Consider the following 27,461-nt stretch of genomic DNA (forward strand, 5'->3'; position numbering starts at 1 on the left):
ACATGAAATCATACTGAAAAGTTACAACATTTTTTTATATTCAATTCAATCAATAGAAATATTTGTTGTGGATGCGATTGTTTTTGAACACTTTTCCTGTGGCGTGCTTTAATGTTTTAACCACAGAGATAATTGCTTATCATGATAATACCAGATTGTCTGAGAAAATAGTTTCGTGCAAATAATGCCCAAGGCCTATCTGTTTCCATTAAAAATATAAATCAATTAAAAATACAATTCGGCCAGTGGAAAAGATTGAGAAAAACTTTCTCTGAAATGTATTTTACACTATTTGATTTATAGGCTATTCAAAAACAAGGCAAGGATAGACAACTACTTGATTTGTATTAATGTAATGTTTCTTGTACCGTTTATATCATTTGCATATGATTATTCATCCACGTGATAACGTTTAAGTTATCACGTGGATGAATAATCATATGCAAATGATATGTAGATGAGGATCTGCATAGTAAAACTAGGTGTTGTAAGCTCCATATATGGTTATTTCGGGTGGAGACGCATGTGCGCACAATCTTCCGCTGACTGGGATTTATAAAGTGAATTCTGCGCAGGTACTGGCGTACGCACGGTTTTATAAGTCTGAATATTTTTTTGCGTACGCCATTTTTGGCTTTTATGCGTACGTACATTTTTAGTAAGGTTCCTACGCACAGTTTTATAAATGAGGCCCCTGACCTGTATCGGATTTAGTAGCACATATGGAAGTGGCCCAAATCGGAATTGAAAAGATCAGATTCCATGTGGTTTGTGCTGTTCACGCTGTCATTAGAAAAACAGATCACATATGAACAAAAAAATTGTATTTGCATTTGCCTGCCGTCTGAATGTAGCCTAAGTTTCTATCATGGACATGGTCAGTTTCCTAATTGCAAAAAGACTTTAGATTAAAACCTCAAGACTTTTTTTGGCTAGTGACATTATAGCATGTTTTCATTGGCTAATGCATAAACTCTACAGGTCCAGAGGAGAATCAAAGGTAATCAATTAAGGTAAAAGGGGTGGAGCAACCTTAATTCAAAGGTATACAAACAGGCAAAGCCAAGTACTGGTGTGTGTTGTGGTGTTTGTGTTAAAGTTTGTTAGGATGGGTTTCCTGATAGTTGTCTTAGTGATTGTTGCATTTGATCTGCCTGATGTGTGGGGAAGATTGAGGTACAGTCATAGTCCAAGAAGCATGGGGCCAAAATCAGATCCAGCTTCCAGAAGTTCTTCTCAGTTTCAGAGTCCTTTGGGTCCCGACTTCAAAAGCCTTGCACAGGATCCTTTTGGCCTTCAGGAGAAGCAGCTGTTGCAGGGTCCAGTGAAGCCTTTGGATTGGAGGTATCCCATTGTTCCTGAGGTGCAGAGTGAGTTGGTGGGTAACTTCCCGATGAGGCAACCTGTGACTCCCAGCAGTGTAGCGGTTCAATGCAGCGAGAACCGGGTTCTTGTAGAGGTCCAGCAGGACTTTTTCAGCAATGGTCAGTTGATCCAGCCAACTGGTCTGTCTTTAGGTGGATGTCCTGTTGTTGGTCAGGATCCTGAGTCTAGAGTGCTCATCTTTGAGTATGAATTACAGGACTGCAACAGCGTGCTGATGGTAAGAACTCATAAATCTTAATGGGTTATTTTGGTGTGGCAGAAGAGAGCCAAAATCTTTCAAGGAAAGTCAGTTAACTTGGTTGTCATTTGCAATGCCAGGGCAGCTAAGACCAAGTTCTATTTATTTAAATGGGTAGATCCTGAATTTTCAAGCTACTTCCCTTTTAAATAACCCTTCAAACCAACGTCTGATGTAAACTATCCCACAAATGGTATGGAAGGAGCTTAAACCAGAACAAATCTTGTGCCTTAATAGTGTTAAAGCTAGTTTTTACCAAGGAACACCCAATGTGCATGTCTCCAAAACATTGACTGTCTCTGGCAACACTGGAGCTTCTGAGGGTTCATCTCTGATGTGAAGACTTTATTAATTGGTGATTTGCTCTTCAGGAGTTCTACCATATTGCACAGTGCACCTTCTCCCGTTCATGGCAATATGAGGGCATGGTCTTGGTAAAGGTGAAGTCTCTGGGATAACACTCTTGGCAACCAATCTTTTTACAGATGAATGAGGATGAGCTTGTCTACACCTTCTCTCTTACCTACACCCCTGAGGCGCTTGCAGGTACTCCGATTACCCGGGCCGATGGTGCAATTGTTGGTGTTCAATGCCATTATCAAAGGTAAGTGATCTCTGTGACTTTCTGCACTTTCTCGTGAAACTAGGAGACCATTTAATGGGTACTTTCATGAACCGCAGGCTTCATAATGTAAGCAGTGATGCCTTGAGGCCGGCATGGGTCCCTTATGCCTCAATAGAGGCTGGTGAAGAAGTCTTGCTCTTCTCCCTGAAGATCATGATGGGTTGGTACAGGTTTTTTCTTTCAATAAAATAAACCTTTACCCTTGCTATTGTGGCTGTGCCTAAAGTGTTTTTTTGTGTAGATGATTGGTCCTATCAGAGGCCTTCATACTCCTATTTCCTGGGTGGCGTTATTAACATCGAGGCATCTGTGAAGCAGTACAATCATGTGCCTCTGCGTGTGTTTGTGGACCGCTGTGTGGCCACTCAAGTACCTGATGTGAACTCCCTTCCAAGATATTCCTTCATTGAGAATTATGGGTAAGGTCATGGCCCTTGATGCGGTAGGACTGTTTTAAGTTGAGGTCTAGTTGCCTGATGCTCTGCAGTTGACATTCATGAGTTGCTCTTTGTGATCTCTTTGTCGTCAGGTGCTTTGTGGATGCCAAAACTACAGCTTCCAGCTCCCACTTCATGCCTCGGTCACAGGTTGACAAGATTCAGTTCCAGCTGGAGGCGTTTATGTTCCGAGAGGGCAACAGTCCTTCTGTATGTACTATGAATATCATTAGTTAATTGACTTCTCCATCTGCTTTGGTTTTGTGACTTGTCGGTCATCCCTTGCAGATCTACATAACCTGTATTCTGAAGGCAACTATTGCTTCTGCACCCAGTGACGCTCAGCACAAATCCTGTTCCTTTGCCAATGGGTACATGGGTTTTTTTGGGGGGGGTTTATTTAAGTTGACTTTTCTGATGTTGGAGGTTTCATGTCTTTGTCTTTTTGCAGGTGGTCTGCTGCTGATGGAAATGACCAAGTTTGTGGTTGCTGTGATTCAACATGTGGTCCTGATGGTGAATTTGCTGCTTCTCCCTATGGAGGTTTGTAGGGTTTTTTGTTTTGTTTTTTGTTTTGTTTTTTCAGGTGCTCTAACTTGGCTTTTTCTTCTCTCTAGGCATTCAGTGGGAAGGCAAGGCCTCACTTGGTCCTGTAATGGTTCAAGGGCAAAAGGGAGTTTCTCAATAAAACTGGCAAACCAATCCATGCTTGCATCTGACTTCTCATTTCATGTCATGTCTGGTTTAACATTTTAAATTGGACGTGCCTCATTCTGCCAATGTGGTGAAACAGTCCTATTGTACATTTGTAAGTACCATATAGCCTGGAACCCTTTGGTTGCATTGTTATATGGGACTTGCAAAGGTTTTTCTCCATAAGGAATTAAAAAGAACCTTTTAAAGGCTGCTAGTGTAAGACCAAAGTTAATTGATGTATACTTAAGTCATCAGTTTGTTACTTTGTTTAACTGTAAACTTCCTAGTGAAAATGACCCATGATGCTCTTAAGAATTCCAAAAGCGCTCTGCAAGGAACACCTTGTCTCATTAAGCACTGCAGATGTAATGGAGTTGGTCTCCCTATAATATTCCTGTGCTATGTGTTTGTGCATATTGTGATACTTGTTTGTAATCAGCTTCCACTGAAGTTTGATCACATTAAGCTGTAGTGGTTATACAAAACTAAACTTATTTAATTTTTTTTTCTGACCTGTATTTTTAGTGTACATGAAACTATAGTCTATCATTTGTTTGCACTCATGTGCTCGTTAGTTGACTTAAGTTATCTTTGACTGGCTGTCAGTTTCTTGATTGTAAAATTGTGAATGAATTTAAAGCCCTCTAGTGACTTTCTAGGACTCTCATTTGCTAATGCAATGGTTTTTCAGTCCTGGTCCAAGGGATCCACTCATCTGCACATTTTAGCTATATTAAGACTGTCAGTCCTAATCTTAACGAAATAAAAATTATCACGTGTGAATATAATTTTTTTTTTTTTTTTTTTTTTATACAAATCTGTTTCAAGCTTCATTGTTTAAAATCTGATTTGAATCACATTTCTGTAAATCAGTTTAAATCTGACTGCTATGATTGGGGTTCATGTGATTTATGCAACTTTCTCATGCCACACAAAATGTAAACATCAGATGCTGTTTTATGAAACATGCTGAAAGTTGCTGCAGAAACAAGATTGTTGTAAAATGCTCAATGAGCAGAAAATGACAACATAATGAAGGCATGGTTTGAGACCAGTGGAGACGACAGCATGGAATAAAGCTGCTCATACCAGCCTCCTATAGTTCTGCAGTGGCCTAAGAAGATGCAGTAGTCCAGCATGGTGGCTAGTACACGTTATAAATAAGACAACATCTGTATTGCAGACCCCTCCCTATGTTGCATTTGTTGTTTTAGGCGTATGCTTACCAACACAATGTAGTTTCCATAGAAATCAACGCAGATATTTCAGAAAGTGAAAGAGCAGCATGAATACACAAATCAGATCTGAATTAGTTGCAATACACAATGTGGACATCAACAATTTTAGTTCAGATTCCAATCGGTTACACAAATAATCAGATTTGGACTGACAGTGTGAACATAGCCAAAGTGTGTCTCTCTTATTTAACAAACCGGATTCAGATCATCAGCTCATTAGGCAAAAGCTCCAATAACTGAACTAAGGGTATGTTTACATGACAACATTGTACTTCAAATAAGAAAGGTTTTCCTTTGCATTTTTAAATGTTTTGGGTACAGATAACAATGTTGTCAAAATGATCCCTGTTCACAAGGATCTGTGAAAACGACTAAAAATGCTGTATTCTGCTGCCAGGCCAGTAGTTGGCAATGACACTTTGTAAAGAAACACTACACGCCTATAGACTGAACACGTAATACGCATGCGCATGACGTCACCGCTTTCATAAATTCATGTTTTTGTAGTTTACATGGACACAATAATGTTATCGGTTTCAAAAACGTGCACTTTGAAACCAGTTTTCAAAACTTTGAGTTTTAGACCCCCAAAACGCTGTTGTTGTGTAAATGAACAAAATGCCTAAAAAGATTTAGTTGAAAATGGTGTCATGTAAATACCTCCCTTAATGTGTCAGATAAAGGCGGGCATACACTGTGCGATTTTCGTCCGATTTTGAGCCGAATTCTGACTCGTGCGACTCTTTTTCGGGTCGGGCCGATTTTCAGCTTTGTCGTGCGTCGTTTGTCGTGCAGTGTTCGTGCAGTGTACAGGGGGAAACGAGAGGCGATTAACCTCTCCCGACCGGCAATCGGATGGTCGGATGAATTTCTGGCATGTTAGAAATTTTGGTCGCTCCTCGTGACTATATCGCGCAGTTGAAGCAAAGATACGAACCGATTGCCCTAAACTCAGTGTTTTTCCCTCACTGCGCCTGCGCGAAAACGGAAAGTTTAACCATTTCATCTGCAGCACAAAAAAAAAAAAAAAAAAAAAAAACGAAAAGAGGGAGATCTTTAAGTTCTGTAGTTCAAACTAGCTACAAATTATTGTTGCTTACCTCCAATTCGTGTTGCAAAATGGATTAACCATTACCCACTTCTTCCAATCCCCCTGTGATGTACACTTTGCCTCTTTTATTAATTTGTTAAACAATGTTTTTGAAATAAAGCTGTTTGTGTTCGGACATATTATATACGGTTAATAATTAATTATATGCCTATAATTCATTGTAATCGACCTAAATTTTCAATGAGGAGGAGTAAGCTTCTGTGTGATATTTTATTATCTTCCATCTTCACAGCGCGTTGGTTTTGCGGTGATGCGCTATGAAATTATTGCGTGGCAATTTAACAGCCTATCACTTTAATAATAAAAATAGCCTAGGCCTTCCCTAATAATAATAATAATAATAATAATAATAATATACAATAATACTAATAATAATTTAATACATAAATTGGAAATGCTAAATCATCTTGATATTGTTAGTTGATGCTTGTTTTGACAATATCTCTCTGGATATGATATCGTCTATAGGCGCAACCTGGCACGAAGGTTTATCGCGCTGATTAGCGCATATTTCACACGTATAGTGTGAGCAGTGAAGTCGCAGCTCGACGTTCGGACCGTATAGTGTGAGCGCAGAAATCCTGAGCTTTGGCTTTACATCGCATGCGATCTACTTGTTCAGTGTGAATAGGTACCTTGCTGAAATCGCACAGACATCGCACAGTGTATGCCCGCCTTAAGAGAGACATACAGAATGTGAAGAGTGGTGGGTGCCCGATATGCATAAACTCTACAGGTCCAGAGGAGAATAAAAGGTAATCAATTAAGGTAAAAGGGGTGGAGCCACCTTAATTCAAAAGTGTACAAACAGGCAAAGCCAAGCACTGGTGTGTGTTGTGGTGTTTCAGTCAAAGTTTGTTAGGATGGGGTTTCTGAAAGTTGTCTTAGTGGTGGTTGTGATTGTTGCATTTGATCTGCCTGATGTCTGGGGAAGATTGAGGTACAGTCATAGACCAAGAAGCATGGGGCCAAAATCAGATCCAGCTTCCAGAAGTCCTGGCCTTTCTCCTCTAGGGCTCTGGAACCCTTTGCAAGTGGCTTCTCAGTTTCAGAGTCCTTTGGGTCCTGTCTCCAAAAGCCTTGCACAGGATCCTTTTGGCCTTCAGGAGAAGCAGCTGTTACAGGGTCCAGTGAAGCCTTTGGATTGGTGGTATCCCATTGTTCCCGAGGTGCAGCGCGAGTTGGCGGTGGACTTCCAGTTGAGGCAACCCGTGACTCCCAGCAGCGTAGCGGTTCAATGCGGCGAGAATCGGGTTCTTGTAGAGGTCCAGCAGGACTTTTTCAGCAATGGACAATTGATCCAGCCAAGTGGTCTGTCTCTAGGTGGCTGTCCTGTTGTTGGTCAGGATCCTGAGTCTAGAGTGCTCATCTTTGAGTATGAATTACAGGACTGCAACAGTGTGCTGATGGTAAGAACTCATAAATCTTTTTTTTCTTTTTTTTTGTGGCAGAAGAGCCTAAATCTTTCAAGGAAAGTAAACTTACTTGGTCTTAGTACATGGTTTTCATTTGCAATGCCAGGGCAGCTATCTATTTGAATGTGGAAATCCTGAATTTTCAAACTATTTGCCTTTAAATAACTCTCCAAACCAACAACATTTTGATGCTCTTATTTAGGAGTCATTCCACTATTGCACAGAGCACTTTCCCATAGCAATATGAGGGCACTGTCTTGGTGTATGTGAAGTCTCTGGGATGACCCTCTTGGTAACCACAATCTTTTTACAGATGAATGAGGATGAGCTTGTCTACGCCTTCTCTCTTACCTACACCCCTGAGGCGCTTGCAGGTATTCCAATTATTCGGGCCGATGGTGCAATTGTTGGTGTTCAATGCCATTATCAACGGTAAGTGATCTGTGACTTTCTGTACTTTCTCGAGCGACTGGGAGACCATTTAACGGCTACTTTCATGAACCGCAGGCTTCAAAATATAAGCAGTGATGCCTTGAGGCCAGCATGGGTCCCTTATTCCTCAACCGTGGCTGGTGAAGAAGTCTTGCTGTTCTCCCTGAAGATCATGATGGGTTGGTACAGGTTGTTTCTGTCAATGAAATGCACCTTTACCCTTGCTATTTTGTCTGTGCATTTAAAAAAATCTTTATTTATTGTGTAGATGATTGGTCCTATCAGAGGCCTTCATACTCCTATTTCCTGGGTGACGTTATTAACATCGAGGCATCTGTGAAGCAGTATAATCATGTGCCTCTGCGTGTGTTTGTGGACCGCTGTGTGGCCACTCAAGTACCTGATGTGAACTCCCTTCCAAGATATTCCTTCATTGAGAATTATGGGTAAGGACATGGCCCTTGATGAGGTAGGACTGTTTTAAGGTGCTTTTTGTAACTACTGTCACAGAGTCATGTGTAAGGTCTAGTTGCTTGATGCTCTACAGTTGACATTCATGAGTTGCTCTTTGTGATCTTTGTCGTCAGGTGCTTTGTGGATGCCAAAACTACAGCTTCCAGCTCCCACTTCATGCCTCGGTCCCAGGTTGACACGATCCAGTTCCAGCTGGAGGCATTTATGTTCCATGAGGGCAACAGTCCGTCTGTATGTATTCCGAATATCATGCGTTAATTTGGTTTCTCTTCTGGTCTGCTTTGGTTTTGTGACTTGTCTGTCATCCCTTGCAGATCTACATAACCTGTATTCTAAAGGCAACTATTGCTTCTGCACCCAGTGATGCTCAGCACAAATCCTGTTCCTTTGCCAATGGGTACTTTATTTATTTTTTTATTTTTTTATTTTTTTTGGATGGACTTTGTTCATGTCGAAGGTTCCATGTCTTTTTGCAGGTGGATTGCTGCTGATGGTAATGACCAAGTCTGTGGTTGCTGTGACTCAACATGTGGTCCTGATAGTGAATTTGCTGCTTCTCCCTATGGAGGTTGGTAGCGTTTGCTCTTTCTAAGGTTGCTTTTTTTTTAAGTGCTCTAACTTGGCTCTCTTCTCTCTAGGCATTCAGTGGGAAGGCAAGGCCTCACTTGGTCCTGTAATGGTTCAAGGGCAAAAGAGAGGTTCTTAATAAAACTGACAAACCAATCCTTGCTTGTTTCTGACTCGTCATTTTTGCTTTAAGTCCTATATACCATACAACCATAGGGTTCCAGAAGTTTAGAGATTTCTCCATAAGTAATCTTAAATTGAGCGTTTTTAAATGCAGCTACTGTAAGCTCCAAGGTTAATTGGTATATGCTTTTGAAGCCATCAGTTTACATTACATGTTTTGTTTAACAGCAGAGTTTCCTGATGATAAACACATAATGCTCTTAAGAATTTGGCAAGCAAATGATTCCAAAACTGCTCTGCAGGGAGAGCCTTGTACCATGAAGCACTGCTGATGTAATAGAGTTGGTCTCCCTATTGTATTCCTGTGCTCTCAAAGCTTGTATATAAATATTGTGATGCTTAATAGTTTATAATAAACTTTATCTGACGTTTGACCACGAAGACCTAGAGGTTATACAAAACTAAACACCCTCTCGCTGGGATCTGTATGAATCTCTAGTCTATCATTTGACCTCGGGTTCTTTTTAGATTACAGTAAGTTTCTGTCATGGACAAGTTTGTAAAATTGTGAATGAATGTAAAATCTTCTTGTGGCTTTCCAGGCTGTTCTCGTTTGCTGATGCAGTGGTTTTCAGTCCTCAGTTGTGTGCAAAATCAAGTACTTCCCTAATTATGTAGTATGTGGAAATGCAGTACGCCTGAATATGTAGTATTTGAAAACACATACTCTTTGAGTAGGTATTTATTTTGAATTAGTAATGATTTCACAACCTCTAAAAAGTATGTTCTGTGTAGTATGAATGAAATCCATATATACTACATCCACCATGTTATCATTGTCATGTGACCTTCCAGCATCAATTGTCGCTTCACTGCCATTCACAAATCCTCTCCTGAGGCCTCATGGGACAGTAAAGTATCCATCGTATGAATACTTTCGAATCTATCCGGAAGTAGTAGATCATCCGGGTACTTTTTGCCAACTCTTTTATGAGTTCGAACATACTTCTGTCATATACTGTTTTTCGCCAACTATATAGTAGGGAAGTATGTGATTTCGGATACAGTCCTTTTATAAAATAAGAGAGACTGACCCTGTGTCTCAATGTCCATACTATCCATTCTAAACAGTATGTGAGATTAAAATAAGTGTGTCCCAAAACATAGTATGTTGAAAAAAGTATGCCAGAAGTCTCCGGATGGTCTACTATTTCTGGCCGATTTTCTAAGTGTGGATCTGTGCTCACTATAACGGCTAATATTGCCCACAACCCATTGTGCTTTGGAGGAGGATTCAGTTCAGAAATACAAACACGAGTTAAAAGTGATCAGAAAACTACAAAACATGGAGGATGTGCGCGACAGTTGGTTAAGTTGAGAGCTTTAGATAAAGGGGTTTGGGTGACCAATAATCAACATTTAAGCTGATTAAAATAGTTATTTAAGGTTGTCCGTGTTATATTTCATCTGCAACAACAATGTGAACTTTTATAAAGATCTGTTAGGCCATTAACTTTTAAATGCATCATTGTGCATTAACATGAGGAGAGTCTCTGCATGAAAGCCCCGCGACTGGCAGATCAGTGTGTTTCTGCATTTCTCTCCGATACAGTAGGAAACTAAATTAAATGTGGAGGATTTTATCTTTGACAAGATGAATTACAGGTCAGTTTACGTGACAGGATACTTGTAACTAAGCGATTGAGAGCGATTCTGTTATACACTCAAAAGTATGTACTTTTTCTTCACAAAAAGAGTACATACTGTTAGGGCATAGTATAAGTAGGCGAATTGAGACGCAGCAAGACAAAATGTGAAGAGCGGTGGGTCCCTAAAATGCATAAACTCTACAGGTCCAGAGGAGAATCAAGGATAATCAATTAAGGTAAAAGGGGTGGAGCCACCTTAACTCAAATCTGTACAAAATGGCAAAGCCAAGCACTGGTGTGTGTTGTGGTGTTTCAGTCAAAGTTTTTTTAGTATGGGATTCCTGAAAGGTGTGTTAGTGTTGATTTTGGTAGTTTCATTTGATCTGCCTGATGTCTGGGGAAGATTGAGGTACAGTCATAGTCCAAGAAGCATGGGGCCAAAATCAGATCCAGCTTCCAGAAGTCCTGGCCTTTCTCCTCTAGGGCCCTGGAACCCTTTGCAAGTGGCTTCTCAGTTTCAGAGTCCTTTGGGTCCCGACTTCAAAAGTCTTGCACAGGATCCTTTTGGCCTTCAGGAGAAGCAGCTGTTGCAGGGTCCAGTGAAGCCTTTGGATTGGAGGTATCCCATTGTTCCTGAGATGCAGCGCGAGTTGGCGGTGGACTTCCAGTTGAGGCAACCCGTGACTCCCAGCAGCGTAGCGGTTCAATGCGGCGAGAACCGGGTTCTTGTAGAGGTCCTGCAGGACTTTTTCAGCAATGGTCAGTTGATCCAGCCAACTGGTCTGTCTTTAGGTGGATGTCCTGTTGTTGCTCAGGATCCTGAGTCTAGAGTGCTCATCTTTGAGTATGAACTACAGGACTGCAACAGCGTGCTGATGGTAAGAACTCATCAATCTTAATTGGTTGTTTGTGGCAGAGGATAACCAAATTCTCTCAAGGAAAGTCGTTTAGTTGCTATAATTGCAATGCCAGGCCAGCTAAGACTAGGTACCATCTATTTGAATTGGAAAAATCCAGAATTTTCCAACTACTTGCCTTTAAATAACCCTTTAAGCCAACATCTGATGTAAACTATCCATTAAATGGTATGAATGGTGCTTAAGAAACAAGAACAATAAATCTTGTGCGCTAATAGTGTTAAAGCTAGTTTTTACCTTGGAACAGCCAGTGCGCATGTTCAATCTTAAGTGCATGTCTCCAAAACATTAACTATCTATGGCAACACCGGAGCTTCTTATGGCAGCTGTGGTATGTGAATTATTTTTATTTTTATTTTTTTGGCTCTTCAGGAATTATTCCACCATATTGCACAAAGCACTTTCTCCCATTCATAGCAATATGAGGGCACTGTCTTGGTATATGTGAAGTCTTTGGGATAACCCTCTTGGTAACCACAATCTTTTTACAGATGAATGAGGATGAGCTTGTCTACACCTTCTCTCTTACCTACACCCCTGAGGCGCTTGCAGCTGCTCCGATTACCCGGTCCGAAGGTGCAATTGTTGGCGTTCAATGCCATTATCAAAGGTAAGTTCTCTGACTCTTCACTGCTTCTTGTGCAACTGGGAGACCATTTAATGTGTACTCTTCATAAACTGTAGGCTTCAGAATGTAAGCAGTGATGCCTTGAGGCCAGCATGGGTCCCTTATGCTTCAACAGAGGCTGGTCAAGAAGTCTTGCTGTTCTCCCTGAAGATCATGATGGGTTGGTACAGGTTTTTTTTTTTTTTTTTATATATATATATATATATATATATATAAAATAAGTCTTCAACCTTGCGATTATGGCTGACTTGTTTTTTTTTTTGTAGATGATTGGTCCAATCAGAGGCCTTCATACTCCTATTTCCTGGGTGACGTTATTAACATCGAGGCATCTGTGTATCAGTACAATCATGTGCCTCTGCGTGTGTTTGTGGACCGCTGTGTGGCCACTCAAGTACCTGATGTGAACTCCCTTCCAAGATATTCCTTCATTGAGAATTATGGGTAAGGACATGGCCCTTGATGAGCTAGGACTGTTTTAAGGTGCTTTTTGTAACTACTGTCACAGAGTCATGGGTAAGGTCTAGTTGCTTGATGCTCTACAGTTGACATTCATGAGTTACTCTTTGTGATTGTTTTGTCATCAGGTGCTTTGTGGATGCCAAAACTACAGCTTCCAGCTCCCACTTCATGCCTCGGTCTCAGGTTGACACGATCCAGTTCCAGCTGGAGGCATTTATGTTCCATGAGGGCAACAGTCCGTCTGTATGTATTCCGAATATCATGCGACAATTTGATTTCTCTTCTGGTCTGCTTTGGTTTTGTGACTTGTCTGTCATCCCTTGCAGATCTACATAACCTGTATTCTGAAGGCAACTATTGCTTCTGCACCCAGTGATGCTCAGCACAAATCCTGTTCCTTTGCCAATGGGTACTTTATTTTTTTTTATTATTTTTTTTTTTTGGATGGACTTTGTTCATGTTGAAGGTTCCATGTCTTTTTGCAGGTGGATTGCTGCTGATGGTAATGACCAAGTCTGTGGTTGCTGTGACTCAACATGTGGTCCTGATAGTGAATTTGCTGCTTCTCCCTATGGAGGTTGGTAGCGTTTGCTCTTTCTAAGGTGTTTTTTTTTTTTTTTTTTTTAAGTGCTCTAACTTGGCTCTCTTCTCTCTAGGCATTCAGTGGGAAGGCAAGGCCTCACTTGGTCCTGTAATGGTTCAAGGGCAAAAGAGAGGTTCTTAATAAAACTGACAAACCAATCCTTGCTTGTTTCTGACTCGTCATTTTTGCTTTAAGTCCTATATACCATACAACCATAGGGTTCCAGAAGTTTAGAGATTTCTCCATAAGTAATCTTAAATTGAGCGTTTTTAAATGCAGCTACTGTAAGCTCCAAGGTTAATTGGTATATGCTTTTGAAGCCATCAGTTTACATTACATGTTTTGTTTAACAGCAGAATTTCCTGATGATAAACACATAATGCTCTTAAGAATTTGGCAAGCAAATGATTCCAAAACTGCTCTGCAGGGAGAGCCTTGTACCATGAAGCACTGCTGATGTAATAGAGTTGGTCTCCCTATTGTATTCCTGTGCTCTCAAAGCTTGTATATAAATATTGTGATGCTTAATAGTTTATAATAAACTTTATCTGACGTTTGACCACGAAGACCTAGAGGTTATACAAAACTAAACACCCTCTCGCTGGGATCTGTATGAATCTCTAGTCTATCATTTGACCTCGGGTTCTTTTTAGATTACAGTAAGTTTCTGTCATGGACAAGTTTGTAAAATTGTGAATGAATGTAAAATCTTCTTGTGGCTTTCCAGGCTGTTCTCGTTTGCTGATGCAGTGGTTTTCAGTCCTCAGTTGTGTGCAAAATCAAGTACTTCCCTAATTATGTAGTATGTGGAAATGCAGTACGCCTGAATATGTAGTATTTGAAAACACATACTCTTTGAGTAGGTATTTATTTTGAATTAGTAATGATTTCACAACCTCTAAAAAGTATGTTCTGTGTAGTATGAATGAAATCCATATATACTACATCCACCATGTTATCATTGTCATGTGACCTTCCAGCATCAATTGTCGCTTCACTGCCATTCACAAATCCTCTCCTGAGGCCTCATGGGACAGTAAAGTATCCATCGTATGAATACTTTCGAATCTATCCGGAAGTAGTAGATCATCCGGGTACTTTTTGCCAACTCTTTTATGAGTTCGAACATACTTCTGTCATATACTGTTTTTCGCCAACTATATAGTAGGGAAGTATGTGATTTCGGATACAGTCCTTTTATAAAATAAGAGAGACTGACCCTGTGTCTCAATGTCCATACTATCCATTCTAAACAGTATGTGAGATTAAAATAAGTGTGTCCCAAAACATAGTATGTTGAAAAAAGTATGCCAGAAGTCTCCGGATGGTCTACTATTTCTGGCCGATTTTCTAAGTGTGGATCTGTGCTCACTATAACGGCTAATATTGCCCACAACCCATTGTGCTTTGGAGGAGGATTCAGTTCAGAAATACAAACACGAGTTAAAAGTGATCAGAAAACTACAAAACATGGAGGATGTGCGCGACAGTTGGTTAAGTTGAGAGCTTTAGATAAAGGGGTTTGGGTGACCAATAATCAACATTTAAGCTGATTAAAATAGTTATTTAAGGTTGTCCGTGTTATATTTCATCTGCAACAACAATGTGAACTTTTATAAAGATCTGTTAGGCCATTAACTTTTAAATGCATCATTGTGCATTAACATGAGGAGAGTCTCTGCATGAAAGCCCCGCGACTGGCAGATCAGTGTGTTTCTGCATTTCTCTCCGATACAGTAGGAAACTAAATTAAATGTGGAGGATTTTATCTTTGACAAGATGAATTACAGGTCAGTTTACGTGACAGGATACTTGTAACTAAGCGATTGAGAGCGATTCTGTTATACACTCAAAAGTATGTACTTTTTCTTCACAAAAAGAGTACATACTGTTAGGGCATAGTATAAGTAGGCGAATTGAGACGCAGCAAGACAAAATGTGAAGAGCGGTGGGTCCCTAAAATGCATAAACTCTACAGGTCCAGAGGAGAATCAAGGATAATCAATTAAGGTAAAAGGGGTGGAGCCACCTTAACTCAAATCTGTACAAAATGGCAAAGCCAAGCACTGGTGTGTGTTGTGGTGTTTCAGTCAAAGTTTTTTTAGTATGGGATTCCTGAAAGGTGTGTTAGTGTTGATTTTGGTAGTTTCATTTGATCTGCCTGATGTCTGGGGAAGATTGAGGTACAGTCATAGTCCAAGAAGCATGGGGCCAAAATCAGATCCAGCTTCCAGAAGTCCTGGCCTTTCTCCTCTAGGGCCCTGGAACCCTTTGCAAGTGGCTTCTCAGTTTCAGAGTCCTTTGGGTCCCGACTTCAAAAGTCTTGCACAGGATCCTTTTGGCCTTCAGGAGAAGCAGCTGTTGCAGGGTCCAGTGAAGCCTTTGGATTGGAGGTATCCCATTGTTCCTGAGATGCAGCGCGAGTTGGCGGTGGACTTCCAGTTGAGGCAACCCGTGACTCCCAGCAGCGTAGCGGTTCAATGCGGCGAGAACCGGGTTCTTGTAGAGGTCCTGCAGGACTTTTTCAGCAATGGTCAGTTGATCCAGCCAACTGGTCTGTCTTTAGGTGGATGTCCTGTTGTTGCTCAGGATCCTGAGTCTAGAGTGCTCATCTTTGAGTATGAACTACAGGACTGCAACAGCGTGCTGATGGTAAGAACTCATCAATCTTAATTGGTTGTTTGTGGCAGAGGATAACCAAATTCTCTCAAGGAAAGTCGTTTAGTTGCTATAATTGCAATGCCAGGCCAGCTAAGACTAGGTACCATCTATTTGAATTGGAAAAATCCAGAATTTTCCAACTACTTGCCTTTAAATAACCCTTTAAGCCAACATCTGATGTAAACTATCCATTAAATGGTATGAATGGTGCTTAAGAAACAAGAACAATAAATCTTGTGCGCTAATAGTGTTAAAGCTAGTTTTTACCTTGGAACAGCCAGTGCGCATGTTCAATCTTAAGTGCATGTCTCCAAAACATTAACTATCTATGGCAACACCGGAGCTTCTTATGGCAGCTGTGGTATGTGAATTATTTTTATTTTTATTTTTTTGGCTCTTCAGGAATTATTCCACCATATTGCACAAAGCACTTTCTCCCATTCATAGCAATATGAGGGCACTGTCTTGGTATATGTGAAGTCTTTGGGATAACCCTCTTGGTAACCACAATCTTTTTACAGATGAATGAGGATGAGCTTGTCTACACCTTCTCTCTTACCTACACCCCTGAGGCGCTTGCAGCTGCTCCGATTACCCGGTCCGAAGGTGCAATTGTTGGCGTTCAATGCCATTATCAAAGGTAAGTTCTCTGACTCTTCACTGCTTCTTGTGCAACTGGGAGACCATTTAATGTGTACTCTTCATAAACTGTAGGCTTCAGAATGTAAGCAGTGATGCCTTGAGGCCAGCATGGGTCCCTTATGCTTCAACAGAGGCTGGTCAAGAAGTCTTGCTGTTCTCCCTGAAGATCATGATGGGTTGGTACAGGTTTTTTTTTTTTTTTTTATATATATATATATATATAAAATAAGTCTTCAACCTTGCGATTATGGCTGACTTGTTTTTTTTTTTGTAGATGATTGGTCCAATCAGAGGCCTTCATACTCCTATTTCCTGGGTGACGTTATTAACATCGAGGCATCTGTGTATCAGTACAATCATGTGCCTCTGCGTGTGTTTGTGGACCGCTGTGTGGCCACTCAAGTACCTGATGTGAACTCCCTTCCAAGATATTCCTTCATTGAGAATTATGGGTAAGGACATGGCCCTTGATGAGCTAGGACTGTTTTAAGGTGCTTTTTGTAACTACTGTCACAGAGTCATGGGTAAGGTCTAGTTGCTTGATGCTCTACAGTTGACATTCATGAGTTACTCTTTGTGATTGTTTTGTCATCAGGTGCTTTGTGGATGCCAAAACTACAGCTTCCAGCTCCCACTTCATGCCTCGGTCTCAGGTTGACACGATCCAGTTCCAGCTGGAGGCATTTATGTTCCATGAGGGCAACAGTCCGTCTGTATGTATTCCGAATATCATGCGACAATTTGATTTCTCTTCTGGTCTGCTTTGGTTTTGTGACTTGTCTGTCATCCCTTGCAGATCTACATAACCTGTATTCTGAAGGCAACTATTGCTTCTGCACCCAGTGATGCTCAGCACAAATCCTGTTCCTTTGCCAATGGGTACTTTATTTTTTTTTATTATTTTTTTTTTTTGGATGGACTTTGTTCATGTTGAAGGTTCCATGTCTTTTTGCAGGTGGATTGCTGCTGATGGTAATGACCAAGTCTGTGGTTGCTGTGACTCAACATGTGGTCCTGATAGTGAATTTGCTGCTTCTCCCTATGGAGGTTGGTAGCGTTTGCTCTTTCTAAGGTTGCTTTTTTTTTAAGTGCTCTAACTTGGCTCTCTTCTCTCTAGGCATTCAGTGGGAAGGCAAGGCCTCACTTGGTCCTGTAATGGTTCAAGGGCAAAAGAGAGGTTCTTAATAAAACTGACAAACCAATCCTTGCTTGTTTCTGACTCGTCATTTTTGCTTTAAGTCCTATATACCATACAACCATAGGGTTCCAGAAGTTTAGAGATTTCTCCATAAGTAATCTTAAATTGAGCGTTTTTAAATGCAGCTACTGTAAGCTCCAAGGTTAATTGGTATATGCTTTTGAAGCCATCAGTTTACATTACATGTTTTGTTTAACAGCAGAGTTTCCTGATGATAAACACATAATGCTCTTAAGAATTTGGCAAGCAAATGATTCCAAAACTGCTCTGCAGGGAGAGCCTTGTACCATGAAGCACTGCTGATGTAATAGAGTTGGTCTCCCTATTGTATTCCTGTGCTCTCAAAGCTTGTATATAAATATTGTGATGCTTAATAGTTTATAATAAACTTTATCTGACGTTTGACCACGAAGACCTAGAGGTTATACAAAACTAAACACCCTCTCGCTGGGATCTGTATGAATCTCTAGTCTATCATTTGACCTCGGGTTCTTTTTAGATTACAGTAAGTTTCTGTCATGGACAAGTTTGTAAAATTGTGAATGAATGTAAAATCTTCTTGTGGCTTTCCAGGCTGTTCTCGTTTGCTGATGCAGTGGTTTTCAGTCCTCAGTTGTGTGCAAAATCAAGTACTTCCCTAATTATGTAGTATGTGGAAATGCAGTACGCCTGAATATGTAGTATTTGAAAACACATACTCTTTGAGTAGGTATTTATTTTGAATTAGTAATGATTTCACAACCTCTAAAAAGTATGTTCTGTGTAGTATGAATGAAATCCATATATACTACATCCACCATGTTATCATTGTCATGTGACCTTCCAGCATCAATTGTCGCTTCACTGCCATTCACAAATCCTCTCCTGAGGCCTCATGGGACAGTAAAGTATCCATCGTATGAATACTTTCGAATCTATCCGGAAGTAGTAGATCATCCGGGTACTTTTTGCCAACTCTTTTATGAGTTCGAACATACTTCTGTCATATACTGTTTTTCGCCAACTATATAGTAGGGAAGTATGTGATTTCGGATACAGTCCTTTTATAAAATAAGAGAGACTGACCCTGTGTCTCAATGTCCATACTATCCATTCTAAACAGTATGTGAGATTAAAATAAGTGTGTCCCAAAACATAGTATGTTGAAAAAAGTATGCCAGAAGTCTCCGGATGGTCTACTATTTCTGGCCGATTTTCTAAGTGTGGATCTGTGCTCACTATAACGGCTAATATTGCCCACAACCCATTGTGCTTTGGAGGAGGATTCAGTTCAGAAATACAAACACGAGTTAAAAGTGATCAGAAAACTACAAAACATGGAGGATGTGCGCGACAGTTGGTTAAGTTGAGAGCTTTAGATAAAGGGGTTTGGGTGACCAATAATCAACATTTAAGCTGATTAAAATAGTTATTTAAGGTTGTCCGTGTTATATTTCATCTGCAACAACAATGTGAACTTTTATAAAGATCTGTTAGGCCATTAACTTTTAAATGCATCATTGTGCATTAACATGAGGAGAGTCTCTGCATGAAAGCCCCGCGACTGGCAGATCAGTGTGTTTCTGCATTTCTCTCCGATACAGTAGGAAACTAAATTAAATGTGGAGGATTTTATCTTTGACAAGATGAATTACAGGTCAGTTTACGTGACAGGATACTTGTAACTAAGCGATTGAGAGCGATTCTGTTATACACTCAAAAGTATGTACTTTTTCTTCACAAAAAGAGTACATACTGTTAGGGCATAGTATAAGTAGGCGAATTGAGACGCAGCAAGACAAAATGTGAAGAGCGGTGGGTCCCTAAAATGCATAAACTCTACAGGTCCAGAGGAGAATCAAGGATAATCAATTAAGGTAAAAGGGGTGGAGCCACCTTAACTCAAATCTGTACAAAATGGCAAAGCCAAGCACTGGTGTGTGTTGTGGTGTTTCAGTCAAAGTTTTTTTAGTATGGGATTCCTGAAAGGTGTGTTAGTGTTGATTTTGGTAGTTTCATTTGATCTGCCTGATGTCTGGGGAAGATTGAGGTACAGTCATAGTCCAAGAAGCATGGGGCCAAAATCAGATCCAGCTTCCAGAAGTCCTGGCCTTTCTCCTCTAGGGCCCTGGAACCCTTTGCAAGTGGCTTCTCAGTTTCAGAGTCCTTTGGGTCCCGACTTCAAAAGTCTTGCACAGGATCCTTTTGGCCTTCAGGAGAAGCAGCTGTTGCAGGGTCCAGTGAAGCCTTTGGATTGGAGGTATCCCATTGTTCCTGAGATGCAGCGCGAGTTGGCGGTGGACTTCCAGTTGAGGCAACCCGTGACTCCCAGCAGCGTAGCGGTTCAATGCGGCGAGAACCGGGTTCTTGTAGAGGTCCTGCAGGACTTTTTCAGCAATGGTCAGTTGATCCAGCCAACTGGTCTGTCTTTAGGTGGATGTCCTGTTGTTGCTCAGGATCCTGAGTCTAGAGTGCTCATCTTTGAGTATGAACTACAGGACTGCAACAGCGTGCTGATGGTAAGAACTCATCAATCTTAATGGGTTGTTTGTGGCAGAGGATAACCAAATTCTCTCAAGGAAAGTCGTTTAGTTGCTATAATTGCAATGCCAGGCCAGCTAAGACTAGGTACCATCTATTTGAATTGGAGAAATCCAGAATTTTCCAACTACTTGCCTTTAAATAACCCTTTAAGCCAACATCTGATGTAAACTATCCATTAAATGGTATGAATGGTGCTTAAGAAACAAGAACAATAAATCTTGTGCGCTAATAGTGTTAAAGCTAGTTTTTACCTTGGAACAGCCAGTGCGCATGTTCAATCTTAAGTGCATGTCTCCAAAACATTAACTATCTATGGCAACACCGGAGCTTCTTATGGCAGCTGTGGTATGTGAATTATTTTTATTTTTATTTTTTTGGCTCTTCAGGAATTATTCCACCATATTGCACAAAGCACTTTCTCCCATTCATAGCAATATGAGGGCACTGTCTTGGTATATGTGAAGTCTTTGGGATAACCCTCTTGGTAACCACAATCTTTTTACAGATGAATGAGGATGAGCTTGTCTACACCTTCTCTCTTACCTACACCCCTGAGGCGCTTGCAGCTGCTCCGATTACCCGGTCCGAAGGTGCAATTGTTGGCGTTCAATGCCATTATCAAAGGTAAGTTCTCTGACTCTTCACTGCTTCTTGTGCAACTGGGAGACCATTTAATGTGTACTCTTCATAAACTGTAGGCTTCAGAATGTAAGCAGTGATGCCTTGAGGCCAGCATGGGTCCCTTATGCTTCAACAGAGGCTGGTCAAGAAGTCTTGCTGTTCTCCCTGAAGATCATGATGGGTTGGTACAGGGTTTTTTTTATTTTTTTATATATATATATATATATATAAAATAAGTCTTCAACCTTGCGATTATGGCTGACTTGTTTTTTTTTTTGTAGATGATTGGTCCAATCAGAGGCCTTCATACTCCTATTTCCTGGGTGACGTTATTAACATCGAGGCATCTGTGTATCAGTACAATCATGTGCCTCTGCGTGTGTTTGTGGACCGCTGTGTGGCCACTCAAGTACCTGATGTGAACTCCCTTCCAAGATATTCCTTCATTGAGAATTATGGGTAAGGACATGGCCCTTGATGAGCTAGGACTGTTTTAAGGTGCTTTTTGTAACTACTGTCACAGAGTCATGGGTAAGGTCTAGTTGCTTGATGCTCTACAGTTGACATTCATGAGTTACTCTTTGTGATTGTTTTGTCATCAGGTGCTTTGTGGATGCCAAAACTACAGCTTCCAGCTCCCACTTCATGCCTCGGTCTCAGGTTGACACGATCCAGTTCCAGCTGGAGGCATTTATGTTCCATGAGGGCAACAGTCCGTCTGTATGTATTCCGAATATCATGCGACAATTTGATTTCTCTTCTGGTCTGCTTTGGTTTTGTGACTTGTCTGTCATCCCTTGCAGATCTACATAACCTGTATTCTGAAGGCAACTATTGCTTCTGCACCCAGTGATGCTCAGCACAAATCATGTTCCTTTGCCAATGGGTACTTTATTTATTTTTTATTATTTATTTTTTTTGGATGGACTTTGTTCATGTTGAAGGTTCCATGTCTTTTTGCAGGTGGATTGCTGCTGATGGTAATGACCAAGTCTGTGGTTGCTGTGACTCAACATGTGGTCCTGATAGTGAATTTGCTGCTTCTCCCTATGGAGGTTGGTAGCGTTTGCTCTTTCTAAGGTGGTTTTTTTTTTTTTTTTTTTTTTAAAGTGCTCTAACTTGGCTCTCTTCTCTCTAGGCATTCAGTGGGAAGGCAAGGCCTCACTTGGTCCTGTAATGGTTCAAGGGCAAAAGAGAGGTTCTTAATAAAACTGACAAACCAATCCTTGCTTGTTTCTGACTCGTCATTTTTGCTTTAAGTCCTATATACCATACAACCATAGGGTTCCAGAAGTTTAGAGATTTCTCCATAAGTAATCTTAAATTGAGCGTTTTTAAATGCAGCTACTGTAAGCTCCAAGGTTAATTGGTATATGCTTTTGAAGCCATCAGTTTACATTACATGTTTTGTTTAACAGCAGAATTTCCTGATGATAAACACATAATGCTCTTAAGAATTTGGCAAGCAAATGATTCCAAAACTGCTCTGCAGGGAGAGCCTTGTACCATGAAGCACTGCTGATGTAATAGAGTTGGTCTCCCTATTGTATTCCTGTGCTCTCAAAGTTTGTATATGAATATTGTGATGCTTAATAGTTTATAATAAACTTTATCTGACGTTTGACCACGAAGACCTAGAGGTTATACAAAACTAAACACCCTCTCGCTGGGATCTGTATGACTCTCTAGTCTTATCATTTGACCTCGGGTTCTTTTTAGATTACAGTAAGTTTCTGTCATGGACAAGTTTGTAAAATTGTGAATGAATGTAAAATCTTCTTGTGGCTTTCCAGGCTGTTCTCGTTTGCTGATGCAGTGGTTTTCAGTCCTCAGTTGTGTGCAAAATCAAGTACTTCCCTAATTATGTAGTATGTGGAAATGCAGTACGCCAAAATATTATGTCTGAATATGTAGTATTTGAAAACACCTACTCTTTGAGTAGGTATTTATCTTGAATTAGTAATGATTTCACAACCTCTAAAAAGTATGTTCTGTGTAGTATGAATGAAATCCATATATACTATATCCACCATGTTATCATTGTCATGTGACCTTCCAGCATCAATTGTCGCTTCACTGCCATTCACAAATCCTCTCCTGAGGCCTCATGGGACAGTAAAGTATCCATCGTATGAATACTTTTGAATCTAGCCGGAAGTAGTAGATCATCCGGGTACTTTTTGCCTACTCTTTTATGAGTTCGAACATACTTCTTTTGTCATATACTGTTTTTCGCCAACTATATAGTAGGGAAGTATGTGATTTCGGATATAGCCCTTTTATAAAATAAGAGAGACTGACCCTGTGTCTCAATGTCCATACTATCCATTCTAAACAGTATGTGAGATTAAAATAAGTGTGTCCCAAAACATAGTATGTTGAAAAAAGTATGCCAGAAGTCTCCGGATGGTCTACTATTTCTGGCCGATTTTCTAAGTGTGGATCTGTGCTCACTATAACGGCTAATATTGCCCACAACCCATTGCGCTTTGGAGGAGGATTCAGTTCAGAAATACAAACACGAGTTAAAAGTGATCAGAAAACTACAAAACATGGAGGATGTGCGCGACAGTTGGTTAAGTTGAGAGCTTTAGATAAAGGGGTTTGGGTGACCAATAATCAACATTTAAGCTGATTAAAATAGTTATTTAAGGTTGTCCGTGTTATATTTAATCTGCAACAACAATGTGAACTTTTATAAAGATCTGTTAGGCCATTAACTTTTAAATGCATCATTGTGCATTAACATGAGGAGAGTCTCTGCATGAAAGACCCACGACTGGCAGATCAATGTGTTTCTGCATTTCTCTCCGATACAGTAGGAAACTAAATTAAATGTGGAGAATTTTATTTTTGACAAGATGAATTACAGGTCAGTTTACGTGACAGGATACTTGTAACTAAGCGATTGAGAGCGATCGTTAAAAACGTTTCTGTTATACACTCAAAAGTATGTACTTTTTCTTCACAAAAAGAGTACATACTGTTAGGGCATAGTATAAGTAGGCGAATTGAGACGCAGCAAGACAAAATTTGAAGAGCGGTGGGTCCCTAAAATGCATAAACTCTACAGGTCCAGAGGAGAATCAAGGATAATCAATTAAGGTAAAAGGGGTGGAGCCACCTTAACTCAAATCTGTACAAAATGGCAAAGCCAAGCACTGGTGTGTGTTGTGGTGTTTCAGTCAAAGTTTTTTAGTATGGGATTCCTGAAAGGTGTGTTAGTGTTGATTTTGGTAGTTGCATTTGATCTGCCTGATGTCTGGGGAAGATTGAGGTACAGTCATAGTCCAAGAAGCATGGGGCCAAAATCAGATCCAGCTTCCAGAAGTCCTGGCCTTTCTCCTCTAGGGCCCTGGAACCCTTTGCAAGTGGCTTCTCAGTTTCAGAGTCCTTTGGGTCCCGACTTCAAAAGCCTTGCACAGGATCCTTTTGGCCTTCAGGAGAAGCAGCTGTTGCAGGGTCCAGTGAAGCCTTTGGATTGGAGGTATCCCATTGTTCCCGAGGTGCAGCGCGAGTTGGCGGTGGACTTCCAGTTGAGGCAACCCGTGACTCCCAGCAGCGTAGCGGTTCAATGCGGCGAGAACCGTGTTCTTGTAGAGGTCCAGCAGGACTTTTTCAGCAATGGTCAGTTGATCCAGCCAACTGGTCTGTCTTTAGGTGGATGCCCTGTTGTTGCTCAGGATCCTGAGTCTAGAGTGCTCATCTTTGAGTATGAATTACAGGACTGCAACAGCGTGCTGATGGTAAGAACTCATAAATCTTAATGGGTTGTTTGTGGCAGAGGATAACCAAATTCTCTCAAGGAAAGTCGTTTAGTTGCTGTAATTGCAATGCCAGGCCAGCTAAAACCAGGTACCATCTATTTGAATTGGAGAAATCCAGAATTTTCCAACTACTTGCCTTTAAAAAAACCTTACCTGTCAGGGATCACTGGTGATCCCAGATTATTTTAGTTCAAAATATGTTTGAGCTTATATCTCAATATTAATAACAGTCTGGTTAATTTTGAGTCTTGAACTATAAACTCTCAAGTGTTGGCTTTCTAAATGTATGTGTGTTATGTTTCTATTCAGAAGTATTTATGAGCAGTAACCTTTTTATTTTGGGCATTTCATGTATGCAGCACTTGCCAAAATTGGGGGTGATGGGGAAGGGGTTAAATAACCCTTCAAGCCAACATCTGATGTAAACTATCCATTACATTATTAATGGTGCTTAAGAAACAAGAACAATAAATCTTGTGCTCTAATAGTGTTAAATCTAGTTTTTACCCTGGAACAGCCTATGCGCATGTTCAATCTTAAGTGCATGTCTCCAAAACATTAACTATCTATGGCAACACCGGAGCTTCTTATGGCAGCTGTGGTATGTGAATTATTATTATTTTTTTTTTTTTTTGGCTCTTCAGGAATTATTCCACCATATTGCACAAAGCACTTTCTCCCATTCATAGCAATATGAGGGCACTGTCTTGGTATATGTGAAGTCTTTGGGATAACCCTGTTGGTAACCACAATCTCTTTACAGATGAATGAGGATGAGCTTGTCTACACCTTCTCTCTTACCTACACCCCTGAGGCGCTTGCAGGTGCTCCGATTACCCGGTCCGAAGGTGCAATTGTTGGCGTTCAATGCCATTATCAAAGGTAAGTTCTGACTCTTCACTGCTTCTTGTGCAACTGGGAGACCATTTAATGTGTACTCTTCATAAACTGTAGGCTTCAGAATGTAAGCAGTGATGCCTTGAGGCCAGCATGGGTCCCTTATGCTTCAACAGAGGCTGGTCAAGAAGTCTTGCTGTTCTCCCTGAAGATCATGATGGGTTGGTACAGGTTTTTTTTATTTTTTTTTTATATATATATATATATATATATAAAATAAGTCTTCAACCTTGCGATTATGGCTGACTTGTTTTTTTTGTAGATGATTGGTCCAATCAGAGGCCTTCATACTCCTATTTCCTGGGTGACGTTATTAACATCGAGGCATCTGTGTATCAGTACAATCATGTGCCTCTGCGTGTGTTTGTGGACCGCTGTGTGGCCACTCAAGTACCTGATGTGAACTCCCTTCCAAGATATTCCTTCATTGAGAATCATGGGTAAGGTCATGGCCCTTGATGCGGTAGGACTGTTTTAAGTTGCTTTTTGTCACAGTCATGGGTAAGGTCTAGTTGCTTGATGCTCTACAGTTGACATTCATGAGTTCCTCTTTGTGATTGTTTTGCCGTCAGGTGCTTTGTGGATGCCAAAACTACAGCTTCCAGCTCCCACTTCATGCCTCAGTCTCAGGTTAACAAGATCCAGTTCCAGCTGGAGGCGTTTATGTTCCATGAGGGCAACAGTCCTTCTGTATGTATTCCATATATATATATATATATATATATATTTTTTTTTTTTTTTTTTTTTTTTTTTTCTGGTCTGCTTTTGTTTTGTGACTTGTCTGTCATCCCTTGCAGATCTACATAACCTGTATAATAAAGGCAACTATTGCTTCTGCACCCAGTGATGCTCAGCGCAAATCCTGTTCCTTTGCCAATGGGTAAGTGTTTAGTTTTTATTTGTTCTTTTTGTTTTTTAAAGCTGACTTTGCTCATGTTTAAGCTTCCATGTCTTTGTCTTGTTGCAGATGGTTTGCTGCTGATGGAAATGACCAAGTTTGTGGTTGCTGTGACTCAACATGTGGTCCTGATAGTGAATTTGCTGCTTCTCCCTATGGAGGTTTGTAGCTTCTGCTCGACGCTTTCTTTTGATGTTTCAAGTGCTCTATCTTGGCTTTTTCTTCTCTCTAGGCATTCAGTGGGAAGGCAAGGCCTCACTTGGTCCTGTAATGGTTCAAGGGCAAAAGGGAGTTTCTCAATAAAACTGATTAACCAATCCTTTTTTTGTGTGGGGTTTAGCTGCCTGTGGATTCATTTCAATAAAGATGATGACTTGAAATAGATGGCTAATAGCTTTTATTGAGCAGACTGTTAGAACTGGGCAGGAGAGCAACCCCACACTCCCTACTCCCTCTTTCCGCACTTCTCATTATGTCATCCTCTCTGAGGACTCAACACCAAAATAAAAGTGCTCTACAAAAATATGTAGAAATTGAATGCAATGAATATTAAACAAGAGACTTCACACTTGTATGTTACTTGTTTTGCGTCATGTCTGGTTTAATCAGATTTTAAATTGGAAGTGCCTCATTTTGCCAATGTGGTGAAACTGATAGTCCTACTGTACCTTTTGCAAGTCCCATATAGCCTGGAACTCTTTGGTTGCATGTTATATGGGACTTGCAAAGGTACAGAAGTTTTTTTCTATAGGGAATTAAAACATTTAAAGGCTGCTGATGTATGAAATTTATATACTTTTGAAGCCATTAGTTTGTTACTTTAACTGTCGAATTCCTAGTGAAAATCATTACCCATGATCTTAAGAATTTGGCAAGCAATTACAAAAGCGCTCTTGCAAGGAACACCTTGTCCCATGAAGCACTGCAGATGTAATGGAGTTGGTCTCCCTATCATTCCTGTACTCTGTGTTTCTGCATATTGTGACAATTGTTTGTAATCAGTTTCCACTGAAGTTTGATCACATTAAGCTGTAGTGGTTATACAAATCTAACCTTTTTTTTCTTTTTTGTGTGTGACTTGTATTTTCAGTGTTCATGAATCTCTAGTCTATCATTTGTTTGCACTCAGGTGCTTTTTAGATGACATGTAAAATTGTGGCAATGTAGCTATCTTAAAGCCTTCTAGAGATTTTTCTAGAACTTTCACCTACTCTTATGAGACCCTCCATCACTCCACCTGCTCTGAGACCCTCCATCACTCCACTGGCCCTTA

General features: G+C 40.5%; 5 protein-coding genes across 6 annotated transcripts; all 5 read left to right on the forward strand.

Moving 5' to 3' along the window:
• Positions 1–1,002: 1,002 nt before the first annotated feature.
• Positions 1,003–3,592, forward strand: LOC311280582 (zona pellucida sperm-binding protein 3-like). The gene is made up of 8 exons (XM_084392829.1): positions 1,003–1,603; positions 2,110–2,228; positions 2,306–2,409; positions 2,491–2,668; positions 2,779–2,896; positions 2,975–3,057; positions 3,138–3,229; positions 3,304–3,592. Exons 1-8 carry the CDS (start codon positions 1,109–1,111, stop codon positions 3,372–3,374), a joined length of 1,260 nt encoding a protein of 419 aa, XP_084248955.1. The 5' UTR covers positions 1,003–1,108; the 3' UTR covers positions 3,375–3,592.
• Positions 3,593–6,535: 2,943 nt separating this feature from the next.
• Positions 6,536–26,826, forward strand: LOC311280573 (zona pellucida sperm-binding protein 3-like). Of its 2 annotated transcripts, XM_084392817.1 has the most exons (9): positions 6,559–6,671; positions 23,904–24,372; positions 25,157–25,275; positions 25,348–25,451; positions 25,553–25,730; positions 25,863–25,980; positions 26,088–26,170; positions 26,258–26,349; positions 26,421–26,826. In XM_084392817.1, the coding sequence occupies exons 1-9, from the start codon at positions 6,595–6,597 to the stop codon at positions 26,489–26,491; spliced, it is 1,311 nt and encodes a 436-aa protein (XP_084248943.1). In that variant the 5' UTR covers positions 6,559–6,594; the 3' UTR covers positions 26,492–26,826. The 2 variants fall into 2 exon arrangements, with proteins under 2 accessions (XP_084248944.1, XP_084248943.1); XM_084392818.1 differs by lacking the exons at positions 23,904–24,372; positions 25,157–25,275; positions 25,348–25,451; ... (3 more) ...; positions 26,258–26,349; positions 26,421–26,826 and adding exons at positions 7,460–7,578; positions 7,654–7,757; positions 7,847–8,024; ... (2 more) ...; positions 8,529–8,620; positions 8,691–8,775 and having other exon boundaries at positions 6,536–7,140.
• LOC311280581 (zona pellucida sperm-binding protein 3-like) lies at positions 10,612–13,139 on the forward strand. The gene is made up of 8 exons (XM_084392828.1): positions 10,612–11,269; positions 11,800–11,918; positions 11,993–12,096; positions 12,203–12,380; positions 12,524–12,641; positions 12,725–12,807; positions 12,884–12,975; positions 13,055–13,139. Exons 1-8 carry the CDS (start codon positions 10,724–10,726, stop codon positions 13,120–13,122), a joined length of 1,308 nt encoding a protein of 435 aa, XP_084248954.1. The 5' UTR covers positions 10,612–10,723; the 3' UTR covers positions 13,123–13,139.
• Positions 14,976–17,486, forward strand: LOC311281126 (zona pellucida sperm-binding protein 3-like). The gene is made up of 8 exons (XM_084393841.1): positions 14,976–15,633; positions 16,164–16,282; positions 16,357–16,460; positions 16,559–16,736; positions 16,880–16,997; positions 17,081–17,163; positions 17,240–17,331; positions 17,402–17,486. Exons 1-8 carry the CDS (start codon positions 15,088–15,090, stop codon positions 17,467–17,469), a joined length of 1,308 nt encoding a protein of 435 aa, XP_084249967.1. The 5' UTR covers positions 14,976–15,087; the 3' UTR covers positions 17,470–17,486.
• LOC311280576 (zona pellucida sperm-binding protein 3-like) lies at positions 19,376–21,868 on the forward strand. The gene is made up of 8 exons (XM_084392822.1): positions 19,376–19,980; positions 20,511–20,629; positions 20,704–20,807; positions 20,908–21,085; positions 21,229–21,346; positions 21,430–21,512; positions 21,590–21,681; positions 21,765–21,868. Exons 1-8 carry the CDS (start codon positions 19,435–19,437, stop codon positions 21,830–21,832), a joined length of 1,308 nt encoding a protein of 435 aa, XP_084248948.1. The 5' UTR covers positions 19,376–19,434; the 3' UTR covers positions 21,833–21,868.
• Positions 26,827–27,461: the final 635 nt, after the last annotated feature.

Source organism: Rutilus rutilus (assembly GCF_951802725.1).
Source record: "Rutilus rutilus genome assembly, chromosome: 21".
NCBI lineage: Eukaryota > Metazoa > Chordata > Actinopteri > Cypriniformes > Leuciscidae > Rutilus > Rutilus rutilus.

Excerpts from the sequence above, each read along its gene's own strand:
- LOC311280582 (XM_084392829.1), top strand. The coding sequence starts at position 1,109 with ATGGGTTTCCTGATAGTTGTCTTAGTGATTGTTGCATTTGATCTGCCT. Across the intron at positions 1,604-2,109 it reads ACTGCAACAGCGTGCTGATG|ATGAATGAGGATGAGCTTGT; the intron begins GTAAGAACTCAT and ends ATCTTTTTACAG. Across the intron at positions 2,229-2,305 it reads GTTCAATGCCATTATCAAAG|GCTTCATAATGTAAGCAGTG; the intron begins GTAAGTGATCTC and ends CATGAACCGCAG.
- LOC311280573 (XM_084392817.1), top strand. The coding sequence starts at position 6,595 with ATGGGGTTTCTGAAAGTTGTCTTAGTGGTGGTTGTGATTGTTGCATTT. Across the intron at positions 25,981-26,087 it reads ATGAGGGCAACAGTCCTTCT|ATCTACATAACCTGTATAAT; the intron begins GTATGTATTCCA and ends CATCCCTTGCAG. Across the intron at positions 26,171-26,257 it reads TCCTGTTCCTTTGCCAATGG|ATGGTTTGCTGCTGATGGAA; the intron begins GTAAGTGTTTAG and ends GTCTTGTTGCAG.
- LOC311280581 (XM_084392828.1), top strand. The coding sequence starts at position 10,724 with ATGGGATTCCTGAAAGGTGTGTTAGTGTTGATTTTGGTAGTTTCATTT. Across the intron at positions 12,381-12,523 it reads TCCTTCATTGAGAATTATGG|GTGCTTTGTGGATGCCAAAA; the intron begins GTAAGGACATGG and ends TTTTGTCATCAG. Across the intron at positions 12,808-12,883 it reads TCCTGTTCCTTTGCCAATGG|GTGGATTGCTGCTGATGGTA; the intron begins GTACTTTATTTT and ends GTCTTTTTGCAG.
- LOC311281126 (XM_084393841.1), top strand. The coding sequence starts at position 15,088 with ATGGGATTCCTGAAAGGTGTGTTAGTGTTGATTTTGGTAGTTTCATTT. Across the intron at positions 16,283-16,356 it reads GTTCAATGCCATTATCAAAG|GCTTCAGAATGTAAGCAGTG; the intron begins GTAAGTTCTCTG and ends CATAAACTGTAG. Across the intron at positions 16,998-17,080 it reads ATGAGGGCAACAGTCCGTCT|ATCTACATAACCTGTATTCT; the intron begins GTATGTATTCCG and ends CATCCCTTGCAG.
- LOC311280576 (XM_084392822.1), top strand. The coding sequence starts at position 19,435 with ATGGGATTCCTGAAAGGTGTGTTAGTGTTGATTTTGGTAGTTTCATTT. Across the intron at positions 19,981-20,510 it reads ACTGCAACAGCGTGCTGATG|ATGAATGAGGATGAGCTTGT; the intron begins GTAAGAACTCAT and ends ATCTTTTTACAG. Across the intron at positions 21,086-21,228 it reads TCCTTCATTGAGAATTATGG|GTGCTTTGTGGATGCCAAAA; the intron begins GTAAGGACATGG and ends TTTTGTCATCAG.